The sequence below is a fragment of the Aotus nancymaae genome, unplaced genomic scaffold (assembly GCF_030222135.1).
Source record: "Aotus nancymaae isolate 86718 unplaced genomic scaffold, 86718_ANA_hifiasm-v0.15.2.pri h1tg000030l, whole genome shotgun sequence".
NCBI lineage: Eukaryota > Metazoa > Chordata > Mammalia > Primates > Aotidae > Aotus > Aotus nancymaae.
The window spans coordinates 3,255,032-3,282,496 of record NW_026988443.1 but is presented as its reverse complement, the minus strand read 5'-3'; the positions used below and the strand labels follow the sequence as shown (position 1 = coordinate 3,282,496).

Below are 27,465 nucleotides of genomic sequence, written 5' to 3'. Positions count from 1 at the left end.
ACTGGTACATATATATTATGTCTCTATTGTATATACCTTTGTTATGGACTAAATTGTGCCCCCTCAAAATTGACAGAAGCCCTAACTCCCCAACTCTGTCTCAAATGCAGTCAGGGTGAAGACTGCATTTGGAGACAGGGTGTTTAATAAGGTAATTAAGGTTAAATGAAGGTAAGAGTGGGCCCCTAATCTAATACAACTAGTACCCTTACAAGAGGAAGAAAGAGATTCCCCCCCCACAGGAATGCATGCACACAGATCATCTCCCGAGGACACAGCCACAAGTCCGTTGTCTGTAAGCCAAGGAGAAAGGCCTTAGGAGAAGCCAGATCTATAGACACCTTGATCTTGGACTTCTAGCCTCCAAAACCATGAGAAAATAAATTTCTGTTTTGTCTTTAAAGCTACCCAGTCTGTGATACTTTGTTAGGAATGTATTAGGAGCCTAATACATTCTAATTTTATTTACGTGTGTATTACTACATGTTATATTTAAATATATATGGGAATATATTTTCAAAATTTTTTACTGATGACACATATGAACCAAACATATTGAGGCTACTGGCGCAGACAACTAAGAAGCCTTCTCAAATATAAAAGGAATTCAAAATACAACTCATACACAAATCTTCAACTCAAGTAACCTGAAGATATATTCCAACTGAACAAGTGATAAACCAAAATACAAGGATCAGAAGCATGCAGTGAAATCATTCAGTCACAGAATCAAAACTAAATATGGGAGGAAGCACTTCTATTACAGAATGATAAAGTAAGAAACTGAAAACCTGCTCCTCCAGAAAAGCAATGAGAGCACTAGCAAAAATTGTCAAAATCAACTTTTTCAGAATGCTACATATTAACTTCTAACAATTTGAGGAGTGCTTATTCGAGAAAAACAGCTGAATCACAGTAAACGGAACAAGCTTTGTGATATTTTAACTTGCTTTACACTCATCCCTTTCTCTCAAGTTCATGGTAGCTTGAAAACCAACAGCCTCATAAGCCAGTAGCTGTGAAAACCGGTAGCCTAGCAACCTTGTAGCGGGTAGAAAAGGATTACTATCCTTCAAAAGCCCCATCCCCAGAGAACTGTCCCTGTCTGGCAGTTCCTTGGAAGAGCTCCATATCCTTAATTAACTTAACTCAGAGAACACTCTGTGAGAACAGTTTTATCCTTAGGACACTTGCCAGAAACAACCAGTGGCAATTGTTTAGCACTGCAGCTGCCTAGGCAATGATACTAGTTGGGACTAACGAGAGGCTGACCAAAAACTTAAATGGAAAAACTGGGAAATGAGATATTCACAGGGGCTTTGAAAAGCCTTCACATACACCTGGGAATCCAAAATTTCATGTGAACGTGCAGGTTCTAAGTATGTCCAGGACAGACCCAAGAAGGCCCAGAAGCTCATCTTTGGCAGACACAGGCTCTGCAATAGCAGGAAGTGAAGGCTAAGGTACAACTGCAAACCATCCGCCCAAGTGTGAAAGGCCCACTTCAATACTTACATAAGAACCCCTTGGGCAAAGAGTGGGAGAGCTACTGTCCAAGTACTTAAGGAAATCTCTCGTCACTAGCTGACCGCTAAACAAACTGAGCAACTTCAGAGGTCACATCTTAACAAATAACACAGACTTTACGGGATGAAACCAGAAAGTCACTAAACAAATAGCAACAACAACAGCACAAACAAAAACCCCTTAAGGGTATATTATTCAATTATATATCAGATTATATTTAATATAAATATAATATTCTAAATATTCAGTTTCAACAAAAAAAAAATAGGAGACATAAAAAAGTATGGTGTAAACACAGTAAAAGAAAGAGATGTCAGCTGGGTTCAATGGCTCATGCCTGTAAGCCCAGCACTCAGGGAGGCCAAGGCGAGCAAATTGCTTGAGCTCAGGAGTCTTGAGTCCAGCCTGGGCAATGTGGCAAAACCCTGTCTCTGCAAACAAATTAGCCAGCCTGGGTGGTATGTGCCTGTAGCCCCAGCTACTCGGGAGGCTGAAGCGGGTGGATCACTTGACCCTGGGTAAGGTCGAGGCTGTCATGAGCCATGAGTGTGCCACTGCACTCCAGCCTGGGTAACAGAGCAAGATGCTGTGTCAAAAAAGAAAAAGAGAAGTCAATGGAAACCATCCCTAAGGAAGACATGTTGGATTTATTAGACAGAGATTTCAAATCGGCTATTAGAAATATGCTTTTAAAATATTCATAATATAAATTTTTATATTTATATTACAAATATGAATATTATTAATATCAAATTGGCTACTATAAATATGCTTTCAAATATTTATAATCCGTGTAATGCCACAGCATGGATTAACTTTGAGAACACTATGTGAAGTCAGTCCATTATAAAAAAATAAATACTGTATGATCCACATAGATGAGGCACATAGAGTAGTCACTCATAGAAACAGAAAAGAGAATGGTAACTGCCAGGGACTGAGGAAGGGAGAAAGAAATGAGGAACTGCTGTGTAATAAGTATACGGCTTCACTTTAACAAGATGAAAAAGTTCTGCAGATTGCCTGTACAACAATGTGAATGTGCTTAACATTACTGAACTGTACGCATAAAAGGGGTAAAAAATGGCACTTTTTCTGTTATATGTATTTTACTAAAATTAAAAAAACTAAAAGAAATTAGGTCTAAAGAATTACAACAAAGTATGAGAATGATGTCTTGACCAATAGAGAATACAAACAAAGATAAATAATAAAAATTTAAAAATAGAAATTTTGGAGTTGAGAAATACAGTAATTTGAAGGAAGGTAGGATTCGAGGAGAAGAAATTAAAAGAGAGGAGCTTTGGACCACATCATTTCCTACAAGGGGCAGTCAGTGAACTTTGTTCTTCAGCCAAGGTACAAAAGAGGGCCCTTTAATCTCTTCCTTTGGCTCTTAAAAGCAGCAGGAAATTCATTAATCAGATTCACTGAAATGCTTTTAGAACAACTGAAATTGCTCAGATGTCCCTTTCCTTTCTGTACAAGGATATGGTGTATGTACTATACAACTATAAATGTATAGGACTATTACATAATGTGAAATATAACATATAAAATATAAATATTAGTCAATGATATTAGTGAACATGTGTAAGAAACACTGAGATGATCTTGCAGGATTTCACCTCCCTGGAACTCAGCCCCTTACTACTGTTTCAGCTTTCCTATCACCTCTGCCAGCCAACTCCATCTTCTTGGGAACCTGGCCTCCCTACTGCCTGCTTTATGACATCATTCTCTCACCAAGCCTACTGCCACCTGGTAGAATCTTGGGGTAGATTTGCATCATCACAAGTGGCCAGTGAGCAGTGTGACCAGTAGCCTTTATACTGAACACACGCACTCCTTGGCTTCAGTCACGCAGACATCCACTAGGATCGTCTCTTCATCCCTTGTATCTACAGTTGATGTTTCTTCTTCTCTGACCATGTCAGGTAAAGAGAGAAACTTTCTTGACGGTTTTCCTTTGACTTCTTTCCCCCTAACTTCAGATTTCTTTACCCGTATAGTCCCAAACAGCTTGGAATAACAGGGAAGGTTATTCCTTCCCTCACTAGAAATGGTTATTCCTTCCCTCACTCATTCCTTCCCTGCACTAGAAATCTAGAGACCTCATTTCACTTTTGCCTTTGACATTTACTAGCTGTGTGACTTTAGAGGACTCTTTTCTTCTCTCACAAAATCTGTTCCCTCATCTGTTACATTAGGATAATAGATTGGTTATTCCTTCTGGCCCCTTTCTTTTCTAATGCTGAGTCTTAAAGGGCACACGTAGAGAAAATGAAAGCAGACGCTTTTTGAGTGTGTCTCTTTCAACAGAAACAGAGGGAAAACCTAAGTGGCGTAGAAAACTAGCAACATATTCTGAGGTGTTTCATGTGTAATAGTCTCCCTCCACTAATATTTCAACTTCACTATTTTAAATTCAGTGATGTTTTAAATACTCAGCCAGTCACGGTGGCTCACACCTGTAATCTCAGCCCTTTGGGAGGACATCTCCCTAACTAATATTTCAACTTCACTCTTTGATATTTAGTGATGTGTAGTGATGTTTTTAATATTCAGCTGGGCACGGTTGCTCCCGCCTGCAATCTCAGTGCTTTGGGAGGCCGAGATGGGAGAAACACTTGAGCCTAGGAGTTCCAGACCAGTCTGGGCGACATGACAAGACCTCATTTCTACAAACTTTTTTAAAAATCAGCCAGGTGTGCGGGCATGCCAGCTACTCAGGAGGCTGAGGTGGGAGGATCAGTGGACTGTTTAAGCCCAGGAGGTTGAGGCTGCAGTGAGCCATGTTCGCACCACTGGACTTCAGCCTGGGTAACAAACAAACAAAAGTAATATTCACGTTTTGGAGATTCCTATCTGAACTAGATGGAAAGAGAAAATGAAGACTACTGGGTTATAAGGAGGCAAGATATCCTAGGGTAAGGAATTTGGCATTTTAAATGAAAGAAGAAAGACCGGGTCCCCTACACTTACCCTTGGGATATGCCCTGGAGAATGACACAATGATTTAAAGAGCAAAAACTACACTTTAAATTTTAGAAGAAAAGCAGAAAGACAACAGAGCAAAATCTACTCTGAATAGGGCAAAATGAAGTTGGTTTTAGCAAATGCTTAGATCAAGAAACTAGGAAGGAAACAGGCTAGAATAAAGTATCCCTGGAAAAAGCAGCTTATCAGAAGTCACATTCAGTTGTTTTATTTCTTTTGCGTTTTTGAACAGAGATGACACTTGGCAGCATTTAATATCAATATTTTAGAAATGTGTTTTAGGAATGATGCTTCCAGGCCGAGCACAGTGGCTCATGTGGCAATCCTAGTATTGTGGGAGGCCGAGGCGGGCAGAACACTTGACGTCAAGAGTTAGAGACAAGCCTGGCAAACACGGCGAAACCCGGTCTCTATTAAAAATACAGAAAGCTAGCCAGGTGCAGTGGTGTCTGCCTATAATCCCTACAATCAAGGTGAGTACAAACAGCAAGAAAGGAGAGGATTAAACACAGTATTGAAAGGGAGGGTCAAATCGATAGCTGAGTGGTAAGTCCATGGATAGGCAGAATTTAAGTCCTGAGACTTCAACCACTATTCTTGGGCATTGCTCTCCATTTTCAGAGTCTATCTAAGAACACCTTTTCAGTGGGAAAGTTGAACACTACAATGGCCATCTATGCCACACAGAAGAGAGTCCCAAGAGATGCCACACTTTTTAGTGGCCTGGCTGATCAGTTCCCCTGCACCAGCACTCTGTAACTTCCTTCCCTAATCTATTACTTTAGCGTCTCTGGAAGGCACTTCAGAACTCTTATTTTCGCAGGGACATTTTGATTTTCCTTAACTTACAATAGGATTTAAGACCTTGTGCTTACAGATCCTCTCCAAAACAAACAGGCTCAGAATCTGGGCTTGCTTATGTATTTCACGAGGAAGGGCTCCACTCTCTCCCCTAGTATATGGTGTAAAGGGTGTTCTTTTTCCCTCAGGAGAGTGGAGAGAATGGAAAGGACCCCGTATGAGAATATGAGGCTTTATAAAACATCTCCTATTTAAAAATCACTTTCGCTTTTTATTTGGCTTACAACAACCCTATGAAATCCAAAGAAAGCCAAGAAACAATCACATCAAATGATAACCAGTAAGAGAACAGTCACTGCCTATCCCCTAATGCAGGGTCTTGTCCATGGTCATGAAGAAGAGCTAGTAGAAATGCCTTGCCCACGTTACAAAGCTATCCAATTGCTGCATCGGTGTGTAGGGGGAGCATCTCACTTACCAGGGACTGACTTCTTCCTTGATTCCTTTGTAGTGATGAAAACTTCCCTGGGGATGGATACTTCCCTGGGATTGCAATCTCCAAGCCAGACATTTTGTCTGGCACGAACTTCAGAATTCTCCAAGTCCTGCGGTAGCAGAAATACCCAGATACTTGAGAGTAATGCAACACCTGACCTTGGCGACATTTCAACGACAGCTCCAGTCCAGAGTCCAACTAATCTCTTGACACTGTCTCCGGCTCCAAGCCAGGACAAAACCGAGAATAAGAATTTGGATGAGATTAAAACCAAGCTTTCAAAGCCTCTAGATGCCTACCAGTTCCCAAGAGAAAATCAAGAGCCTCCACTGCTTCCTTTAGAAATCCCTGATAGCCACCAGCTTCTGTCCTGCATTGATCCCCTTGGCCAAGAGGAGCAGCCTGGTTCCGAAAACACCAATCTGAGAAAGAACAGCCTGAGTCTTGAGGGCCAAGGGATACTTGAAAATGGGATGGAGTCTAGCAGTGATCCTGCAGACATCACTACATTGGTGGAGGATACTCCCCTCCCCTCCAGCTTCAGTTCCTTACAAGAGCTTGACCAACCCTCTGCAAAGAAAGCCAAAGATCCCAGTGCCATCGAGGTAAATCAGGTGCAGGAAAAGTCAAGCGTCAGAAAGGGTCACTCTCATCAAGTCAGGAAGAACGAGCATAAAGCTGCCGAGCCTATCCAGGGTGCTCCCAAGGCCAAAATCCAGCCAAAGGACACAGAGAGCCTATTACAGGGAGAAGTGACTGTTCGCGGTGCTACCGCCAGTGACGGCGCTTCTGTGAACAAGAGCAAGCATTCTAGCAACAAACGTCACAGACCTCACAACAAACCTCACGCATCCAGCAGGAGCAGCACAACTAAGAGGCACGGGCAGGAGAAGACCAAAAGGAGCAGAGAGAACAGCTCCAAAAGATCTGAACACAGTGAGGAGTCAGGGACCAAAGTCAAGGTAGAAGAGAAGCAAGCCATTCCCAATATGAAGCGCAAGAAAGATCAACCTGAGCTTAGCCGAGACACCTTCAAAAAGCCACGAAGCTCCCTGGACGTGCACGTGGTAGAGTCCATGCAAGTTTTCCATGCACTGGGGAAAAAGACCGACAAGAAAACTGGATTCTCTTCCTCCCGGACTCTGGGAAGCTCAAGCAACACCCAGAACCCTCGGCCATTCTCAGCTCTCAAACCATGGCTGGATACCCAACGTGAGGGGAAAGGCCCGGAGAAAACTCAAGTCAAGGCCCAGAAACTGGATGATAGTGCTGAAAAAGAGTGTCCATCTCCAACCCAGTATGAGTTGCCACCACCTGGGAAGGTCAAGTTGATACCGTTGCCCTTTCTGACCCTGGACAAACCTCAAGTTCGACGTGTTTCTCGGCGGCCACACCCTCCGGCCTCACGTAGGCCTGCTGTGGCTTGCCCTGCTCCACCTGGTTCTACTAAGTCAGCTCAGTCGACTGCAGTCAGTCTGTCCCAACCGGCTCCTACCAACACATCTCTGACACGTCCTGCCAGACCAGCTCAGCCAATTTCGACCAATGGAACCCAACGCGGTTCAGCCAATCCTAACCAGCCTCCTACTGCCTCTCAGTCTGCTGCTTCTAGGCCAGCATCCTACAAAATACCATGTTGCTCTTCTTTCCAGCGGGAGCCTGTTTCCACTGCTGTGACCAATCTCCAGTCACTGGCCAAGCCTCAAAATCAATTTCTAATCCAAGACTTCAATTTACAACCCAGGCCACGGAGTACACCCGACATCTCTGGGCCAGCAGTGTCAACGCCCATCACAAAAGAGCAGAGGCCAGAGCGTAAGGCCATGAAGAGGAAGCTCAGCAAGAGCGTGAGAATGCTGCCAAATACACCTCTTTGGGAAAACCGCGGTTCTTCATCTAAAGGGAAAAAGATATGTAAATTTCTCAATACTATGGCTACAGAATCTAAGAGGTGCTGAGACTGTTGGCTTGACTCTGGATACCAGCTGCTTTTCCAAATACATAGATACATAACAATTTATTTATTCCGATAACATACTTTTCAAACTGAATAAACAAATCCATTAGGATTAACAGATAAGTAATAAAGAGGCTCGCAAGTTTTGAGATGCTGTTGACTGTGGGTTTTCTTTGGTGGGGTAGGGATCAAAGGCTGCCTTAGAAGGAATTATGGCTGGGCAAGGTGGCTCATGCCTGTAATCCCAGCACTTTGAGACGCCAAGGTGGGTGGGTCATCTGAGGTCAGGAGTTCGAGACCGGCCTGGCCGACATGGTGAAAGCCATCTCTACTAAAAGTAGCTGCGTGTGGTGGTGGGTTCCTGTAACCCTAGCTTCTCAGGAGGCTGAGGCCAGAGAATTGCTTCAACCCGGGAGGTGGAGGTGCAGTAAGCTGAGATCCCACCACTGTCCTCCAGCCTGAACAATGCAGCAAAACTCCAGCTGAAAAAAAAAAAAAGAAAATGGAGGAACTAAAATTTGAATGGGAGAATATCAGCAGAATTGAGGAAAGAGGAAGGAACATGGTCCTAGACTAAGAAGGTCAAAAGGGGAGAGATTTCATGGGCTTATACAAACAATCAGAAATGGGGGAAATTGCAGAAGAAAGATGCAGAATCTGAGGTTAGGACTAAAAGAATAAAATTGGGATAGAAGTTGAAGATGGCAGAAGATAAGGCTGGGTGGACCAAAAGAAATGTACAAAATCTCCCATGGATGATGGCCTTATGTCTCATGGCCTATCAGATAGGTGTTTGAGAAAAGAAGATTCAGGTCTCATCTCCAACAGGTTTGGGTTACCTTATACATACATGACCACAGGTGGGAAACGTCAGTGCAAAACAGGGGAATCTACCACCAGGGGAACGGCAAGGGCTCACAGTTCTAGGTGTAGCTGATAACCTGGGGCCCAGACAAGCAAACGGCAGCAGCTTGAAGCTGACCCAGAAAAGACCCTGGAGTACAGATCACCATTGACTCAACACCCATGCACAGGTCAGTGAGATGCACTACTTCAGTTCACCTTCACAACAACACACAAGACCAGTAACACTGTGCCACCTTCCTAGTGAGGTTCAGCAATGGGCTTGGGTCACACTGCATGCAAAGCGGTAAGGCCTGTGGGTCTCAGAAGTCCTCAGCGTTTACGAGCGCCTGTAGACAGTCAACCTGGGTTTGAGACCACAGCATCCGGAGGTTAGAGGCAGACGAACTCAAGCTTCAGGAGGGATTTAAATATTAAGAGGCCCGCCAGGTCCTCCTCCATCCGTTCCAGCACGTGCAACCTTCTCGGCCATCACCATTAACTGAAGTACCAGAGAAAAAACGGCTTGGAGCGTCCATTTTCACAGGATGAGTGGTGGGCGCGCCTGTGCCCTGAGTCGCCCTCCAAAAGCCGCAAGACGCAGTCGCCCAACTGTGTGGAGACGCTGCTTAGTGGGAGGGGACCCCGCCTGGAGGCACAGCGATAGGCAGAAAGGGTTCAGGGAGGTAGGGGGAGGGCGGGATAGGAACGGTGGGGGAAGGGAAGATGAGGGCAGTGGATGGTCTCCATGAGGAAATCAGTGATTTACTTCTTAAAAATTAGTTTCTCATATATAATTTACATAACAAAAAATTCACTGTTCAAAATCATACTATTCAGCAAGGAGTGATCTGTAATCCAGCCGTCTTGGAGGCTAAGGCGGGCGAACCACTTAAGCTCAAGAGATCGAGACCATTCTGGTCAACATGGTGAAACCCCATCTCTACTAAAAATACAAAAAAAAAATGAGCTGGGCATGGTGGCGCGTGCCTGTAATCCCAGCTACTCAGGAGGCTGAGGCAGGAGAATAGCCTGAACCCAGGAGGCGGAGGTTGCAGTGAGCCGAGATCGCGCCATTGCATTCTAGCCTGGGTAATGAGAGCGAAACTCTGTCTCAAAAAAAAAGAAAAGAAAAGAAAAGAAGTTCAACCAGATACAAGAAAAATCTGAACACTAGTACAAATAAGTCAGAAAGTCAATTCAGGATATAAATGAGATATTTACCAAAGAGATAGACATTTTAAAAAGAAAACCAAACAGAATTTCTATAAATAAAAAGTTCATTGAAGGAATTATAAAATTCATTTGAAAACTTCAACAACAGACTAGACCAGGCAGAAGAAAGTACCTCAGAATTTTAAGTTAGGTCTTTTGAATTAATCCAGTCAGAAAAAAAGTAAAAAGAATTTTAAAAAATGAGAAGAGCTTTTGAGAAGAAAGACATTACATAAGACCTCGGAAACTACGAAATCATAGTTATTCCCAGGGGAGAAAAAAAGCAAAAAATTCAGAAAACCTATTTGAGAAAATAATTCAGGAAGCCTTCCCTAGTCTAGCAAGTGATCTAGACATCCAGACACAAAAGGCTCAACAAACTCCAGCCAAATTCATTGCAAGAAGAATCTCACCATAGCATCTAGTCATCAGGCTGTCTGAGGTCAATGTGAAGGAAAAATCCCTAAATACAATAAAAGTGTCTAGTCACTTACACAGGCAAGAAACGACATCAAACTAACAGTGGAATTCTCAGCAGAAACTTTAGAAGCCAGAAGAGACTGGGATTCTATCTTCAAAGTGCTTAAAGAAAATGGTCAAACTCTAATTTTGTATCCTGCTAGTGTAAGCTTCACAAATGAAGGAAAAATAGTGTTTCCCAGACAAGCAAATGAGGGAATTCATCACCACTGGAGTGGTCCTATGAGAAATGCTTAAGGAAGTTCTAAACATGGGAACAAAAGGTTGGTATTCTTTCATTAAAAACACATGAAACTCACAAGTTTTATAAAACAATTATACAAAAAAGGAAAAGAAATTAATCAAAGTGCAACATGACAGAACTCCAGAAAATCACAAAGTGGGAACAAAAAACAAAGAATCTACAAAGCTGGCCAGTTGTAGCTCATACTTGTAATGCCGGCACTTTGGAAGGCCGAGGCAGGCAGATCACCTGAGGTCAGGAGTTCGAGACCAGCCTGGCCAACATGGCAAAATCCTGTCTCTACTACATATACAAAAATTAGCTAGGTGTGGTGGCATGCACCTGTAATCTCAGCTACTCGGGAGCCTGAGGCATGGGAATCGCTGGAACTTGAGAGGTGGAGGTTGAAGTGAGCCCAGATTGTGCTGCTGCACTCCAGCCTGGGTGTCAGAGCAAGACTCTTGCTCAATAAATAAAGAATCTACAAAGCAATTAGATAGCAATTAACATTATGACTGGAACAAACCTCAGGCATCAGTATGAAGCTTGAATGCATCACTTCAAAGATATAAATTGGTGCAACGGACCAAACAACAACAACAATGATATGCCGCTTACAAGAAATCTGCCTTACTGTTAAAGACACATAGACTGAAGGTAAAGTGGTGAGGGGTGGAATTTTCCATGTAAAAGTAAACCAAAAGCAAGCAGGAGTAGCTATACTTATATTAGATAAAACAGACTTTAAATCAACAATAGTTTTTTTTAAAAAAGGTCAGTATATAATGACACAGCTATCAACTGAACAAGAAGATATAATAATCCTAGGTATATAATATACAGGCACCCAAAACTGGAGCACTGGATTAATAAAACAAACACTATTAGACCTAAGAAAAGAGACAGATAGCAATACAATAATAACGTGGGACTTCAACACCCCACTGAGAGCACTAATAGATCACGGAGACAGACAGAAAGTCAACAATGAAACACCGAACCTAAAACAAAATGGACCTAACAGACATTTACAGAACATTCTACCCAACAACCACAAAAGATACATTCTTCTCATTAGCACATGGGACATTCTCCAAGACAGACCAAACATTAGGCCATAAAACAAGTCTCAACAAATTAAAAAATATATCAAAATCATATCAAGTATCTTCACACAACAGAATAAAACTAAAAATCAATTTGAAGAGGAACTCTCAGAAATATACAAATACATGTAAATTAAACACGCTCCTGGACAACTTTTGGGTCAATGACAAAATTGAGAGGGAAATTAGGCCAGGCGCAGTAGCTCACTCCTGTAATCCCAGCACTTTGCGAGGCCAAGGTGAACGGATCACCTGAGGTCAGGAGTGTGATACCAGCCTGGCCAACATGGTAAAACCCCATCTCTACTAAAAATACAAAATTTAGCCAGGTGCAGTGGTGGACTGTAATCCCAGTTACTCGGAGGCTGAGGCAGGAGAATCGCTTAAACCCGGGAGGCAGAGGTTGCAGTGGACCAAGATCATGCCACTGCATTCCAGCCCAAGTGACCAAGCAAGGCTCCATCTCAGGGGGCAAAACAAAGAAGAGGGAAATTAAATTTTTTGAGGCTGGGCATGGTAGCTCATGCTTACGTCTATTAACTATTCCACACTCTATGTTTACAGGCACACACTCCATACTGTTTTCTATAGAGGTAGTACTACTTTACACTTCTCCCAAAACTATATAAGCACCCTCTTTTCTCCAAATCCTCACCAACATCTGTTATTTTTCTGACTTTCTAAAAATAGCCCTTTTGACTGGTGTAATATGATATCTCGTTGTGGATTTTTCATTTCTCTGATGATTAGTGATGTTGAGCATTTTTCTCATATGCTTCCTGACCATTTGTATGTCTTCGTTTGAAAAATGTCTTTCACGTACTTTGTCTACTTTTTAATGGGGTTACTTTTTGTATTTTGCTGTTGTTGTTGAGTTGTTTCAGTTCCTTGTAGATTCTGGATACTGGTCTCCTGGATATGTAATCTGCAAACATTTTTGCTCATTCTGCAAGTTGTCTGTTTACTCTGTTGATTATTTCTTTTGCTGTTCAAAAGTTTTTTAGTTTAATTAAGTCTTATTTGTCTACTTTTGGTTTTCTTGCATTTGTTTTTGAGGTCTTCGTCACGAATTCTTTGTCTAGGGCAATGTTCAGAAGAATATTTTTCTAGATTTTCTTCCAGTGTGTTTTAGTTTTAGATTTTACATTTAAATCTTCGATCTCTCTTGAGTTGATTTTTTTTTTTTTTTTTTTTTTTTTTTGAGACAGAGTCTCAGTGCAATGCCCAGGCTGGAGTGCCATAGGGTGATCGCGGCTCACTGCAACTTCCACCTCCTGGGTTCAAGTGATTTTCCTATTACAGGCATGCGCCACCACGTCCAGATAATTTCCATATTTTTAGTAGAGAAGGGGTTTCACCATATTGGCCAGGCTGGTCTCAAACTCCTGACCTCAAGTGATCTGCCCACCTCGGCCTCCCAAAGTGCTGGGATTACACGTGTGAGCCACCCCACCTGGTCTCTTGAGTTGGTTTTTATAAAATAAGAGAGAGTGGTTCAGTTTCATTCGTTCTGCATATGGCTATTCAATTTTCTCAGCACTATTTATTGAATCGGTTTTCCTTTCCCAGTGTACATTCTGGTCTACTTTGTCAAAGATCGGTTGGCTGTAGATTTTTATTTCCAGTTTCTGCATTCTGTCCTATTCATCTATGTGTCTATTTTTATACCAGTACCGTGCTTTTTTGATTAATATAGCTTTGTATCCCAATGTTAGAGGGAAGTGTTTGGGTCACAGGGGCAGATCCCTGATAAATGGTTTGGTGCCTTCCCCAAGGTAATGAGTTCATGTGACAGCTGGTTGTTAAAAGGTGCCTGCCTCTTTTTCCTTTCTCTCTTGATCCCTCTCTCGCCATGTGACATGCCTGCTCTCCCCTTTGTCTTCCATCATGATTGTAAACTTCTTAAGGCCTCACCAGAAGCAGATGCTGGCACTGTGCCTCTCATACAGCCTGCAGAACTCTGAGCCAAAAACCTCTTTTCTTTATAAATTACCCAGCCTCAAGTACTCCTTTACAGCACAACAAAATGAAATAACAACATCTACATGTTTCATGAATAACTGTTAAATCTGTATTAATTTTCTCTTCTTTTAAACCAATTTTTCAGGTGACTTCTATGAGAATAATCAGAAACTACTATGTACCAAGGTTATTTCTGTTTGATGTAACTTCCTCTAATAAATACTATCTTCTTTAAGAATAAAGTAATTGAGAATGCTATGTATTATGAGAAACTTTATAAGGACTGATTATAATATGAATCCTTCTTTGCTTAAGATAATTTTCAAGAAAAAATCTTGCTAGATATAAATTGAACATATATGATACATGGCTACTTAAACACATGAACATTTAGCCTGTTTAGAAACACCCAAGTATGAAAAATTAAATACATGGAACATTTGTGTCTTTCTTGGCAAAAGGTAGGCAAAAAGCAGAATAAAACTAATTCCTCAACCTAACAAATACCCTAGAAAGGAAAAGGGCAATTCAGAAAATACTAATAACATGCAGAAAAACAGAGGGAGCATTCTTTTAAGGAAACAATTCTCATACTTTATAGGTAAGTGACTGAAACCATAAATGTTCCTCATCTAACACAGATTGATCAACTCTAAATCTCACCTGCTTTTTCAACTCCCGGCTATTATTTAGTCTCTTTAACTGCCAGTTAAGACTCCACAAATACAAAGACAACTGTTCACAGACCAGTGCTTCTGGGCCTATTCCAGAAAGCTCGATACACTGGAGGTTTCTGCCTGTTTCGAAGCTGGTGGCCCAAACTTACTTTTCTTCTTGGCAGTAACTCCAAGTTCCGCCTTATTATTATTATTATTATTATTCTGTCTCTCGTGCTTGAATTAGGAAAGCTTTATTTTTAACATTAAAAATAACTCCCACACTGTATTACTTGAAGTTTCTAAAACAACTGTTTTGTTTTATACTCTAATTTTAAATTTATTTCTTAATGAGAAACTTTTCATTACTAAGCTCCATTTGAACTTTGCGCTATGAAAACTTAACACAGACTCTTTTGTAGAAATTATTTTTTGGTTTGGTTGAGGTCATAAACACCAATTCAGGACACCTAATAATTATTCTACTAAGGGCTAGAGAATGGTTGTTGCTTACTTAAGGGTATCTCGTGAGGTAAGAGCCAACTAGAGTCCATACCTGTGCCTCTAGTAAAGACTACACCCAGAGTCATCTCCAAGAGACAAGCATTTATTCTAATTATTCATCTGGAATGCTCTTGCTAATATCTTAACTAAGCAAATCTGCTTAATTATATTATCATTTAGAAGATGTTCTGTGATTACATATTTAAAAAACCACACAAATAAATATTCCATGAAAAACCGTAGTTCTCACACAGTTCACCAACTGAACAATTCCTTGAGTATTTGTGGGTTATTTAAAAATAGCTAGTATAATCAAAGATATTGTTAGAAATATTCTAATGGATATATGTATAAACATTAAGCAATGTATAATTATGCAAAAGTTTCGCTTGACACTGAATTCCTCTGAGTGTATTATTATAAGTTCTAAAATACATCGTCTAAATCTTAAAGGCAATTTTCAAAATGTTTTATCTAATAAACTCACTTCATCCTCTACCTTCTGTTACATCACAGACAAGAACAAAAACATATAGGCTCAGTTGCTTGAGACCACAGCACAAAGGAAGTGTAAGAATAAAAGGGAAATTCAGGAGCATCTAGATCTAGGTCTTAACTTTTATAGACCTCAGTTCTTGACTGTCATTGTCATCTACACCAGTGATTTCCACCCTTGATAGGTACTCCCTCACCTAGAACATTTTTTTAAAATTCAAATTTCTATAAATGGTAGTCTGAACATATGTTTATCTCTATAATTCCTGTATTAAATGACAAATTGTATTAAAATGACAAGAAGTAAAATATATATAAACCCACAAGAACAAAAACAATGAGAAAGAAGACAACAGCTGATAAGAGATGCTGACAAAATTTTGGAAAACAAAAAGTATATGGACAAAAAGTAACAAACACTTAACAGGCCAGAGAAAGCAGAAACCTCAACGTCTGTGGGGCTAGAGGTAGAGAACAATCAGTTGATGTTAAGCCATAAAAGTCTACAAAAGCTAAGGAATTCAAGGTAGCCCCGAAAGCACGGGTGAAGAGTGGGACAAAAGGCAAAAGTTTTCCGGATTCTCCTAAGGCAGAGTAAAAATAAAAATAAAAATAAAAATAAAGCCAGGTGCATTGGCTTACGCCTGTAATCCCAGCACTCTGGGAGGCTGAGGAGAGTGGCTCACCTGAGGTCAACAAGGCGAAACCCTGTCTCTACTAAAAAACTGTCTGGGTCAGAAAGAAATAAGATAACACCAGAACCCATACATAATGTACACCATCATTATACATCTAGAGAAAGTTACTGTGATGGTGAATATTGAGTGTCAACCTGATTGGATTGAAGGATGCAAAGTATTGTTCTGGTGTGTGACTGTGAGGATACTGTCAAAGGAGTTTAACAATTGAGTCAGTGGACTGGGAGAGGAAGACCTACCCTCAATATGGGTGGGTACCATCTACTCAGCTTCCAGCATGACTGGGTAAAACAGACTAAAGAAGGTGGAAGGATGAGACTTGAGTCTTCTGGCCTTCAGCTTTCTCCCGTGCTGGATGCTTTTTGCCCTCGAATATTACACTCCAAGTTCTTCAACTTTTGGACTCTTGAACATACACCAGTGGTTTTCCAGGGGCTCTTGGGGCTTTAGCCACAGACTGAAGGTTACACTGTCGGCTTCCCTATTTTTGAGGTTTTGGGACTCGGACTGGCTTCCTTGCTCCTCAGCCCGCAGGTGGCCTATTGTGGGACTTGACCATAAGATCGTGTGAGTCAATACTTCTTAAACTCCTCTTCATATACACATCTATCCTATGAGTCTTGTCCCTCTAGAGAAACCTAATATACCTACTGTATCCTCAAAGCATTCTTATTATTCTTCCAGTTAAAACCATGTGCTAATTGTAAAAGACAATCCTCTTGATGAAATATATTGAAATATTAAAGTATTACTTACTGGACGCATTTAACAGTGGAGTAATGTGTGCCACTGCTCCAAGGACTACCCAATGCCTTCCCCTCCATATCCAACCTTCTTCTGTCACTCACTCCTAGCCACTAAGCTTGAGAACGCCAGAACAAGGTCACCAACCTTCTCTCTCAGCCACATCAGAACGTTCCAACTTGGCCTCCTTAGGCTGTCCTTCTGCCACCTTCACGGCCACAGCTCGGCAAATGGCCCCAAGTTTTCTGTCCAGAGAACGAACCCCTGCCTCTCTGGTATACCTGTCATCAAAGAAATATATTTTATTTTTGGCCATACACCACCTAAAAAAAATAGACAGAAGTAATGTTATTAACATTTTTGCTAAAGAAACAGCATATATTTAAATGTTCATTACCCTTTCTTGAGTACTAACTTCTCCACAGTTAAAACTCCTCATTATTGTTCTTTCTTCAACACTTAGATGGATTTTCAGCTACTACTATTTCCTTTATACAGATTATCTTGAATTATAACCCTATGCTTAAAAATGAACCCTAGTTCTAAGTTCAATTTACATTACCAAAGTAAATTTGGCAGCATATAAACAACCATTTACTCCTTGGTAATTTGTTGAAGAGTCTTCTTAAACAAAATTTGTCAATTTAGGAAAATTCTAGATCAATTTATGGTACTTGAAATATTGCTGAAAGAATCAGAGAAATTGTGCTCTTTGTGGAACTAAAACAAAAACAACTCTAAGACAGAAATCTGGTTTTCACTAGGCACTTTGCTAATCACCTTTCTTCAGTGTATTTTCACTGTGAAGATTTCTGAAGGAAGAAGGTGGCTAACTGATGAAAGCACTGTGACTCTGTGAAAAAGACTCTACGTGTGGTTAAGCAGAGATGCTTTAAAAACATGCACATTCGAATCAAACTCCATTAAGTCATTCCACAGGCCATTATATAGTATAACCATTTTTGGCCACTCAGCTTTGAATGGATCTGGACAGACAGGATCAGGTGGAGAATGCAGTTTCATCTGAAGAATTGGATCTGACTGAGCCATACATTTGATTAAGTCAGACATACACCGTAGACTTTAGGAAAGCAGATTTTAAAAGTTCTGAGAAAAAGACAGATAAAAAACTCTAAGCTAAACACTCTAAAACTCATTTCAGTCAAAGGTATAGAAAGATATAAAGTTTATATTATGCAACTACATATAATTTCAATAGGAAGAAAACAGGGAGGCATCTCAAAAACTTCTACATTTCAGCTTTAAAAAATTCAACTGTATAAATACAAAATGGGATGTGCCAAGCTTAGTGAAATTCAATGAAAAAGGGAAGAGAATCATCTTCAAAAAGCTAAGAATCTAGAGATAGAATCATAAAACAACATAGTCAGAATAAGAAAAGCATGGTCTTCCTATACCAGGAACTGTTTAGACTCTATCTGAAACACTGTGTTCAATTCTGAGTGTTTAACTTTAAAAGGCACATTGACATACAGGATTCTTTCAGAAGAAGACTAATCAGGAAGGTAAGAATTCTTGAAACTACATCAACAGGAATGGTACAGAGGATAGGAATGGTTAGCTTGAAGAAGACAACATTTAGCGTGAAGAACTGATAGTATTTTATTTTAATGTCAGAAGGGCTGTACAAGAAGGAATTACACTTAGATTCCAGGTGTTCCTATAAAGGCAGGAAAGAAGAAAATTATAGAAAGTGAACAGAAAGATAGCTTTGTAACAATTATCACTTGAGCTCAGGAGTTCCAGACCAGCCTGGCCAAATGGTGAGACCCCCATCTCTACTAAAAAAATTAAACTTTTTTTTTTGAGATGGAGTCTTGCTCTGTCACCATCGGAGACAGAGCAGGTTGGAGTGCAGTGACAAGATCTTGGCTCACTGCAAATTCCACCTCCCTGGTTCAAGCGATTCTCGTGCCTCAGCCTCCTGAGTAGCTGGGATTACAGGCGCACGCCACCACGCCCAGCTCGTGCCTGTGGTCCCAGCTACTTAGGGGCTGAGGTGGGAAGACTGCTTGAGCCTGGGAGGCGGAGGTTTCAGTAAGCCAAGATCATGCCACTGCACTCCAGCCTGAGCAACAGTGTGAAAACCTGTCTTAAAAAAAAAAAAAAAAAAAAAAAAAGAATATCTTTGTAACAATTAGAATTACTCACGAAGAGGTAGTTATTAGCTAGCATTAAGGATACTGGGACTGGAAGTATTCAAGTAGGTGAGTTATAGTTGGAGATAAGAAAGACTAGAACATTAGGGTCTAGGAGTGTGACATATCTCAAAAGATGAAAAACTCAAATACTGATACTCTATATCCTAAGTTTGGTAAATGGAGTAGTAGATATTTGTGTTGTTTTTAAAAACAATATCAAAACTAACAAAACTGCTCAGAGATTTCCTTATGTCCACAGCTTTAAAGATCTGATATTCTAAGTTAACAAGTATATATAAAAAAGAAATAGTTCTCCAGGCAACAATTGGGAAATGCAAATAATGATCCCTCTTCAGAATCATTATTACTCAGATAAGCTCTGGATTTTTCTCCATCCCTCTTATTTTACAGACGGGGCAGCTATCAAAAAGGTTAAATGACTTATTGAATGTTACCCAAAGGCATCATGGGTGTTATCTGGAATAATGACATTGTTGGAAGACTCAGGCATATAAATCACCTAATTTATTTCTCCTGGTATTATCCACACAGCAAATCACAAAACAAACTAAGAAAAGGAACCCTCAGGTAAGACGTAGTCTTACTGTTTTGTATATAAATCCAAGTAGATCCATGAGAAGGCATAGATCAAAAGGCAGTATGGCCAAACTCTAAGTAAAGTTCAAAATAGAGGGATACTTCACATCTCTTAAAAACAGTAGGTACTAGAAAAGGACCGCATGAGGAGAGCCTGGCAGCCTGACACCACTTGCTGGATGATGCAATGGATCTGTAATACCGAGCCAGGAAAACTGTAAGAGGCTGTGGTGGATATAAATTCTCAACTGAGTATATTTTCCATTCAAACAGGGAATCTATAAATTAGACTAAGCAATGCTCTATTCAGGTAAGTTACTCACTGCTTGCTACAGGCTTAAGCATTTGGTACTAAACTTGGGAAGGTACCTTCTCTATTGTTCCACTGTTAGTTCTGAAGATCAAAATTCCAAGGACTTTAAAAATCTCTCAGCCAAAGAGAAGAAAAGAAAACAGAGTAACTTATATCAGATATCTGAAAGTAGCATATCACCTCTTAAGATAATTCAACAACATTCAAGATCCTGGGCATAAAAAGTATCTCTATATTTGCCATGTATTTTGGTTTTTAAATTATCAAATTAACCCCTTATACTGCTATTGTGACAAAGCATAAAATTCCTATAAATTGTTACAGCTTTAGCTGTACCTATTCCAAATGGTTTCTCTGTAAACTTCTGCCTAGTATAGAGAACGGTGTAAATCAATAGTTATATGATGCCTGCTGGAAGTTGGTGAAGAAAGAGAAATAGATGCTATGGGATGCCAGTAATATAATCTCCTTTTCAGGAGATTGTGAAATACCTCAAAAGATGAAAAACTCAAATATTGATACTCTCTGTCCTAGGTTTGGTAACTCACTAAATACCCAAAATGTGCCTGGAGTTAATGAAGCCTCAGGATGGCTAACTAACCTAGTGATGATGTCAAGAGTGGTGACCTGAGGGATCTGAATCTGTTGAGGAGTCAGCCCATGTTGTTCCAGCTGCTTTGGGATCAAGTGCCTATGGGCAATCTCTATCTTCTCCTCCTGTGTATACCCTGGAAAAGAAGAGATCTTGTTTCGCAATTATTCACATGGCTCCCATCATGCCATGCTTTTTTTTTTGAGACAGAGTCTTGCTCTGTCACCCAGGCTGGAGTGCAGTGGCGAAATCTCAGCTCACTGCAACTTACACCTGGTGGGTTCAAGCGATTCTCCTGCCTCAGCCTCCCAAGTAGCTGGGATGACAGGCATACACAACCATGCCTGGCTGATTTTTGTACTTTCAGTAAGACAGGGTTTTGCCATGTTGGCCAGGCTGGTCTCAAACTCCTGGCCTCAAGTGATCCACCAGCCTCAGACTCCCAAAAGTGCTGAGATTACAGGCATGAGCAACTGAGCCCGGTCAATGCTATGCTTTTTGAATGACTCAAATGTAGATTAAATAGATCTCAGTTTAGAACAAATTTAAGTATTATTTCAAATGAGACTATAATTACAATAAATACATTTATTCTGGCCAGGCACGTTGGCTCACGCCTGTAATCCTAGCACTTTGGGAGGCTGAGGCGGGTGGATCACTTGAGCTTAGGAATTTGAGACAAGTCTGGGCAACATGGCAAAACCCTGTCTCTACTAAAAATGCAAAAAATTAGCTGGATGTGGTTGTGCACACCTATAGTCCTAGTTACTCTGGAGGCTGAGGCACAAGAATAGCTTCAGTGGGGAGGTGGAGGTTGCACTGAGCTGAGATCATGCCACTGCACTCCAGCCTCTGTCAGGGCAACAGAGCCTCAGTCTCAAAAAAAAAAAAAAAAAAACAAAGGAAGAAAAAGAAATTTAATCTAAATCAATAATTTTTAACATTTCCGACTTTTTCACAAACAAAACAAGCATTTACTAGGCACAGTGTTTGAAAGTCTTCTGATTAAATGATATATCTCCCAAAGAAGAGGAAAAAACCTCAAACCTTAAGAGACAATTATCTCTTTGTCCTCAAACCCTCTGAGATTTCAAATAGAAAAATAAATGCATCTTTTTAGCATAATTTGATCTATACTTGAAACACACACACACACACACACACACACACACACACACACACCCTTCAATTAAATAAGCAGTGAGTTTCCAAGGGAAGGGCTCTAAAGATACTGTTTCCAGAACTATGACTATAAAATAAATTGTAGCAAAAAGAGAAAACCTAAGATGTCCCTATAAAAGGTTTTTCCCTCCACATGATGGTATATATACGTGTGTGTATATGTATTTGTATATGTGTATATATATGTATTTTTATATATATATAGCATATTTAAAAGACTTTATGTTCTTATATAATAGCCTGAATCAGTACAGATTTTCTTTGTCTTTAAATCCTGTAAGACAAAATTCGATCTAATGTCCCTTTCCATTTAACAAGCAAAAATCAAAAATATGAATTGATAAGGCACTTTTTGAATGGAAAGAGGAGGTTAGTAAACACCAGGAAAGCTAGAAGATTGGACAGCTGAATCTGCCAGCGGAAGAAGGTGGCATTATATGTTCTCCTCTGCAGCAGCTGTCCTGATTCTTTCACTTTACTTTAGTATATCTAATGGATTTTCTGCGATAACTTGGAGTTTCCAGGGAATTTAGTCTCATTACCTATTTACTTTAGACTTTAAGTATTCACAATTAACTTTTTACTCTACCATATTTCAAAACTAAATATAGGAACCTGAAATGCTAGCAGATAATTAAGAAATCCAACTATAATTCACTTAGCTGTAAAAATGTATTTGAGATTAACATGAAAAATTCATTTAGATTACATTTAGAATCTTAAAGAGATTTAGGGCTGGGTGTGGTGGCTCATGCCTGTAATCCTAGCACTCTGGGAGGGCAAGGCAGATGAATCACCTAAGGTCAGGAGTTCGAGACCAGCCTGGCCAACATGGCGAAACCCCGTCTCTACTAAAAATGCAAAAATTAGCCAGGTGTGATGGTGTGCACCAAGTGAGTCCCAGCTACTCAGGAGGCTAAGGCACGAGAATCAGTTGAACTCAGAAGGCACAGAGGTTGCAGTGAGCCAAGACTGTGCTACTGCACTCCAGCCTGGGTGACAGAGTGAGACTCCATCTCAAAAAAATAAAAAAAGACATTTAGGCTGGACACGTGGAAATAAGAAAAGGTATTTAGGCTGGACACCATGGCGCACGTCTATAATCCCAGCACTTTTGGAGGCCAAGGCAGGCAGATCACTTGAGGCCAGGAGTTCAAGACCAGTCTGGCCAACATGGTGAAATCTTGTTTCTACTAAAAGTACGAAAATTAGCTGGGTGTGGTCACAGGCGCCTGTAATCTCAGCTACTTGGGAGGCTGACACACGAGAATCCCTTGAACCAGGTAGGAAAAGTTGCAGTCAGCCAAGATCGTACCACGGTACTCCAGCCTGGGCAACAGAGCTAGACTCTGTCTCTAAATAAATAAATAAATAAATAAATAAATAAAGACATTTAGATTTTACTCTACATTCAAAAAACCCCCCCCAGATATTTGATCTCTTCCAGGGAAAAACAATTCTGCACAATTAAAATAAAGTGAAAATGCTGTAGTTTAAAATCTAGTTTTAGTAACTGAAGGAATACATTTCACACATTCCAGTAACTGAAGAAGACATTAAAAAAATGTAACTATTTGATAGATTCAAGAGGAATTTAAAAGTTATGTATTTTAATATAAAAGTGAAGCCAGATTTTATGAGAAAGTTCAGTTATTGTTTTTTTTTTTTGAGTCTTACTCTGTCACCCAGGCTGGAGAGCAGTGATGTGATCTCAGCTCACTGCAACCTCTGCCTCCCAGGTAAAAGGGATTCTCCTGCCTCAGCCTCCTGAGTAGCTGGGACTACAGGTGCACACCACCATGACTGGCTAATTTTTGTATTTTTAGTAGAGATGGGTTTCCCCACGTTGGCCAGGCTGGTCTCGAACTCCTGACCTCAAGTGATCTGCCCGCCTCGGGGATTACAAGCGTGAGCCACCACACCCGGCCTGTAATTTTAGAAATTACTTTAAAGAAGAATGTCTTATTTGTCATAAAATTATCATTCTTTAATGCTAAATTAAATGTGAAATTGTTGTTGTCAACGTTCGTTATTTTGCTCTTCCAGATTCTGAAGCTACACAAAAGCTGATTTATATACATTCCTCAGAACTTCTGCAGATTGTATGTTGGCAAAGGAACTTCCTTAGTCAACGCTCCACAGCATGACTAATTTTAAAGGGTTATGGTCAGAAAGGCAAGATATATCAAATAATGATTTCACTGAAGATTCAAGTACCTGGAACCTGAATGATCTCCATTCTGTCCAACAAGGCAGCTGGAATGGTGGCAGTGGTGTTGGCGGTAGCTATAAAAAGAACTTGAGAAAGGTCAAAGGCCACATTTAGATAATGATCGGTGAAGTTATGGTTTTGTTCAGGATCCAACACCTAGGGGAGAACAAAAAACATTTTAAAAAATTTAGTAGTTCCAACAGAAGGCTGCATATAAGTGAAAACACACATGATGTACTGGCAAGGTTGATATTTCTGCTCAGAATAGTTAGTTTAAAAAACAGATAAAACTAACATCTGAGCATTATTCTTGGTATTCTCTACATTCTACATAATTTTAAAAAATAAAACATGTTCAGCGTCAACATTTCTGAAAATATAATAGCACAAAGCAACAGAAATTACTTGTTTTTCTCTTGCATTGTGTTGATTATCAAGAAATTACTTTCAAGCTTTATTCGAAAATCTGTTTATTAATGATTCACTGTGTGGCCATCCTAAGTCTCCAGTCCTGCAGAACCAGTTTCCATCTTGGGAACACACCCTATCTAAACTGCTATGGGAATATAAAGTAAATGTGTAAAGTCTTTTGAAATTCTCAGATAACCAGTAAAATAATAACCCATATAATCCTTCTCAAACAGTTTCAGAAAGTCTGGTATAAATTATTTAACCAAAAGGAGAATTCCAAATAAGAGTAAACTTTACTATGAGTTAAATTACAATAAAAATCACTATGGTACTATATTCTGATAGAGAAAAAAAAAAAAGCATCACTATTTAAAAATGGCTTAATGCAAAAACACTGCCACTTATAATAAGCAAAACATCAATAGCTCTTTTAAAAAAAAAAAAAAAAAAAAAAAAAAGAACAGAGTCTCACTAGAGTGCCGTCACTGCAGCCTCTGCCTCCTGGGTTCCAGTGATTCTCCTGCCTCAGCCTCGAGTAGCTGGGACTACAGGTGTGCACCACCATGCCCGGCTCACTTTTGTATTTTTAGTAGAGATGGGGTTTCATCATGCTGGCAAGGGTGGTCTTGAACTCCTGGCCTCAAGCGATCCACCTGCCTTGGCCTCCCAAAGTGCTGGGATTACAAGCATGAGCCACTGCACCCAACAACAGCTCTTAGAAATATTTGAATTAGATACATCAGATAATTTACCAGTCAACTTGGAGTCTTAAAATGTGCAACCATACGTTAAAGAGCTTCGAGTCACAGGCACTTATTGCTAAGGGGCCTGTGTAGGACTTTAGTAAGGCACCAATAGCTTCTACATGTTCCAAACCTTAAACATATTAACACTTTCACTTAGGCCCAATTAATATAAACAGGGTTGCCATACATATTCAAAAAGGCAATAAAATGACTAATGTACTCACCAGCCACAATTTAACTACATAAGCAGTTTTTCCTACCTTCTGATTCTTTCTGGTTTTATTTATTTTCAAAACTACCCCTAGTTTTGTTTTTTTGAGAAAGTATCATTTTGTCACACAAGTTGGAGTGCAAGTGGCATGATCTCAGCTCACTGCAATCTTTGCCTCCTGAGTAGCTGGGATTACAGGTGCGCACCACCACGCCTGGCTAATTTTTGTATTTTTAGTAGAGATGGGGTTTCACCATGTTGGTCAGGCTGGTCTCAAACTCCTCACCTCAAGCAAACCACCCACCTTGGCCTCTGAAAGTGCTCAGATTACCATACCCAACCCCAAGTTAGTCTTAATTCTAGGCCTCATACAAAATTTTGAATTTTGTTAAACATTAATTGTTACTGGAAACTCCCAGAATACAATTCCCAGAAAGCTCTAATTTCACATTTTCACCAGACTTAACAATGTTTAATGTCACTAAAAAACAAGTACTTTCAAGTAATTAAAGAAAACTAATTATGTTCAGTATCAAATTGGTTAACAGTGGTCTTATTGTCTACAAATTATCTGAAAACTGTTTACAGGCCAGATGTGGTGGCTCACGCCTGTAATCTCACCATTTTGGGAGGCTGAGGTGGGCAGATCAGTTGAGGTCAGGCATTTGAGACTAGCCTAGCCAACATGGTGAAACTTCATCTCTACCAAAAAATAAATAAAAATTAGCCAGGTGTGGTGGCACGCACCTGTAGTTCCAGCTACTCGGGAGGCTGGGGCATGAGAATTGCCTGAATCTTGGAGGTGGAGGTTGCAGTGAGCTGAGATCACGCCACCGCACTCCAGCTTGCGTGACAGAGCAAAATACCATCTCAAACAAACAAACTCTCTATACATGGAAAATGTGGTAATCTTAGTTAAAACTATTATCTAATGACAAAGACGCTCCCCTTTTGACCCAAACTTGAGTCAGGCTCTTTCGAGTCTTCTGCTCAACTAGGCCGTGAGCCTTTCCTCTGTCTTTGTAGAACCCAATTTGAGCACGAATCCTGCTTAGTCAGGTTAGTGAAAATGTCCCACACCCTTTCAATCTGTTCTCACTCCCAACCCAGTGTCTTTTCACCCCGGCCTCTCTTCAGCAAGAGTTTTGTTGTGTCCTTCTAGTGAGAGTCCCTCATAACACCAATGTTTCCTCTTAAAAACTTTCCCTCTACTGACTCCCCACTCATTCTCCCTACCACTGCAAAAGCCCATTGCAGTGTTTCTTATACCTAGTCTCCCAATAAAGTAATCCTTGCTACCTTTAACAAGCGTCATGAATAATTTTTTAACACTAGCTAAGGAAAAAAGTCTATCCTAAATGGGTCTAATCAAAGGTACTTCATATATGTTGGATGTGTTTTAGAAATGGCTGTCAGAGCTGAACAAGTAATTTTTTTCTTAAAATTTTAAGACATTGGAGCTTTTAAAAAGTAGGAAAATTAATAAAGAAACATTTCTGAATTACAAAGGAGGTTTTAAAACCTGTATTACAAAATACCTAGAGTATAAGGAGAGAAAATCAGTGATGCCTATTAAAATAAAAACTCTAGATAAATTAAATTTAACAGTTTAATTGAGCAAAGAACGAGTCTCAAATTGGGCAGCTCCCAGAACCAGAACAGGTTCAGAGATACCCTGGCATATGGTCTGGTAATATTTAGGGACAGAAAAAGGAAAGTGACATACAGAAAACAGAGAGTGATGTACAGAAACAGTGGGACTGGTTACAGCTTGGTGTTTGCTTTATTTAAACACAGTTTGAACAGCTGACTTCCTGTGACTTGATGAAAATCTGTGACTAGTGTAAGAATACTCTATTTACACATCTAGTTAGGCGGCAGTTTACTTTGTAAGAGGAAACCTTTAGGCCAAACGTAAGATATTATTATGTAAGGAGGCAGATTTAGGCTAAATTTGTGCCCAATTTGCCTGCCTTTCTCTTTTACTTAGTAAAATGTGAAATGAAAGTAAATCTCAGGGCCCCCAACTCACTAAGCCAAAGGGAAAAGACAAGCTGGGAACTGTGTCTCGGAAACCTGCCTCCCATTTTGTTCCCAAATAAGATAGCTACAAAGACAAAAAAAGCTACATACCTCCCTCACAATTCCCCCACTTAGAAATTCCTTGTGGGCCCCAAGATCTTTACCCTGTAACAGTTCTGTTGAATTTTACCCCAGCAATGTAAATTAATAGCTTTATCTTTACATGTGCAGGACTCAAACTCATCCCTCTGCTCACCTGAGACAAATGCATACCTGATGGCTTCCTGTGCACTATGTTTATTTTATCTTA

General features: G+C 40.1%; 1 protein-coding gene across 1 annotated transcript in view; it reads right to left on the bottom strand.

Moving 5' to 3' along the window:
• LOC135277191 (uncharacterized) overlaps positions 1–27,465 on the bottom strand; it is a gene marked incomplete at its 3' end in the record, with an annotated part of 232,910 nt that overhangs the window by 108,703 nt on the left and 96,742 nt on the right. The window contains exons 7-9 of the mRNA XM_064382928.1: positions 23,771–23,921; positions 20,381–20,507; positions 16,855–16,988 (exon numbers count right to left, since the gene is read on the bottom strand). Of these exons, the coding sequence (XP_064238998.1) occupies positions 16,855–16,988; positions 20,381–20,507; positions 23,771–23,921 (412 nt within the window). The remainder of the gene's footprint in view (positions 1–16,854; positions 16,989–20,380; positions 20,508–23,770; positions 23,922–27,465) is intronic.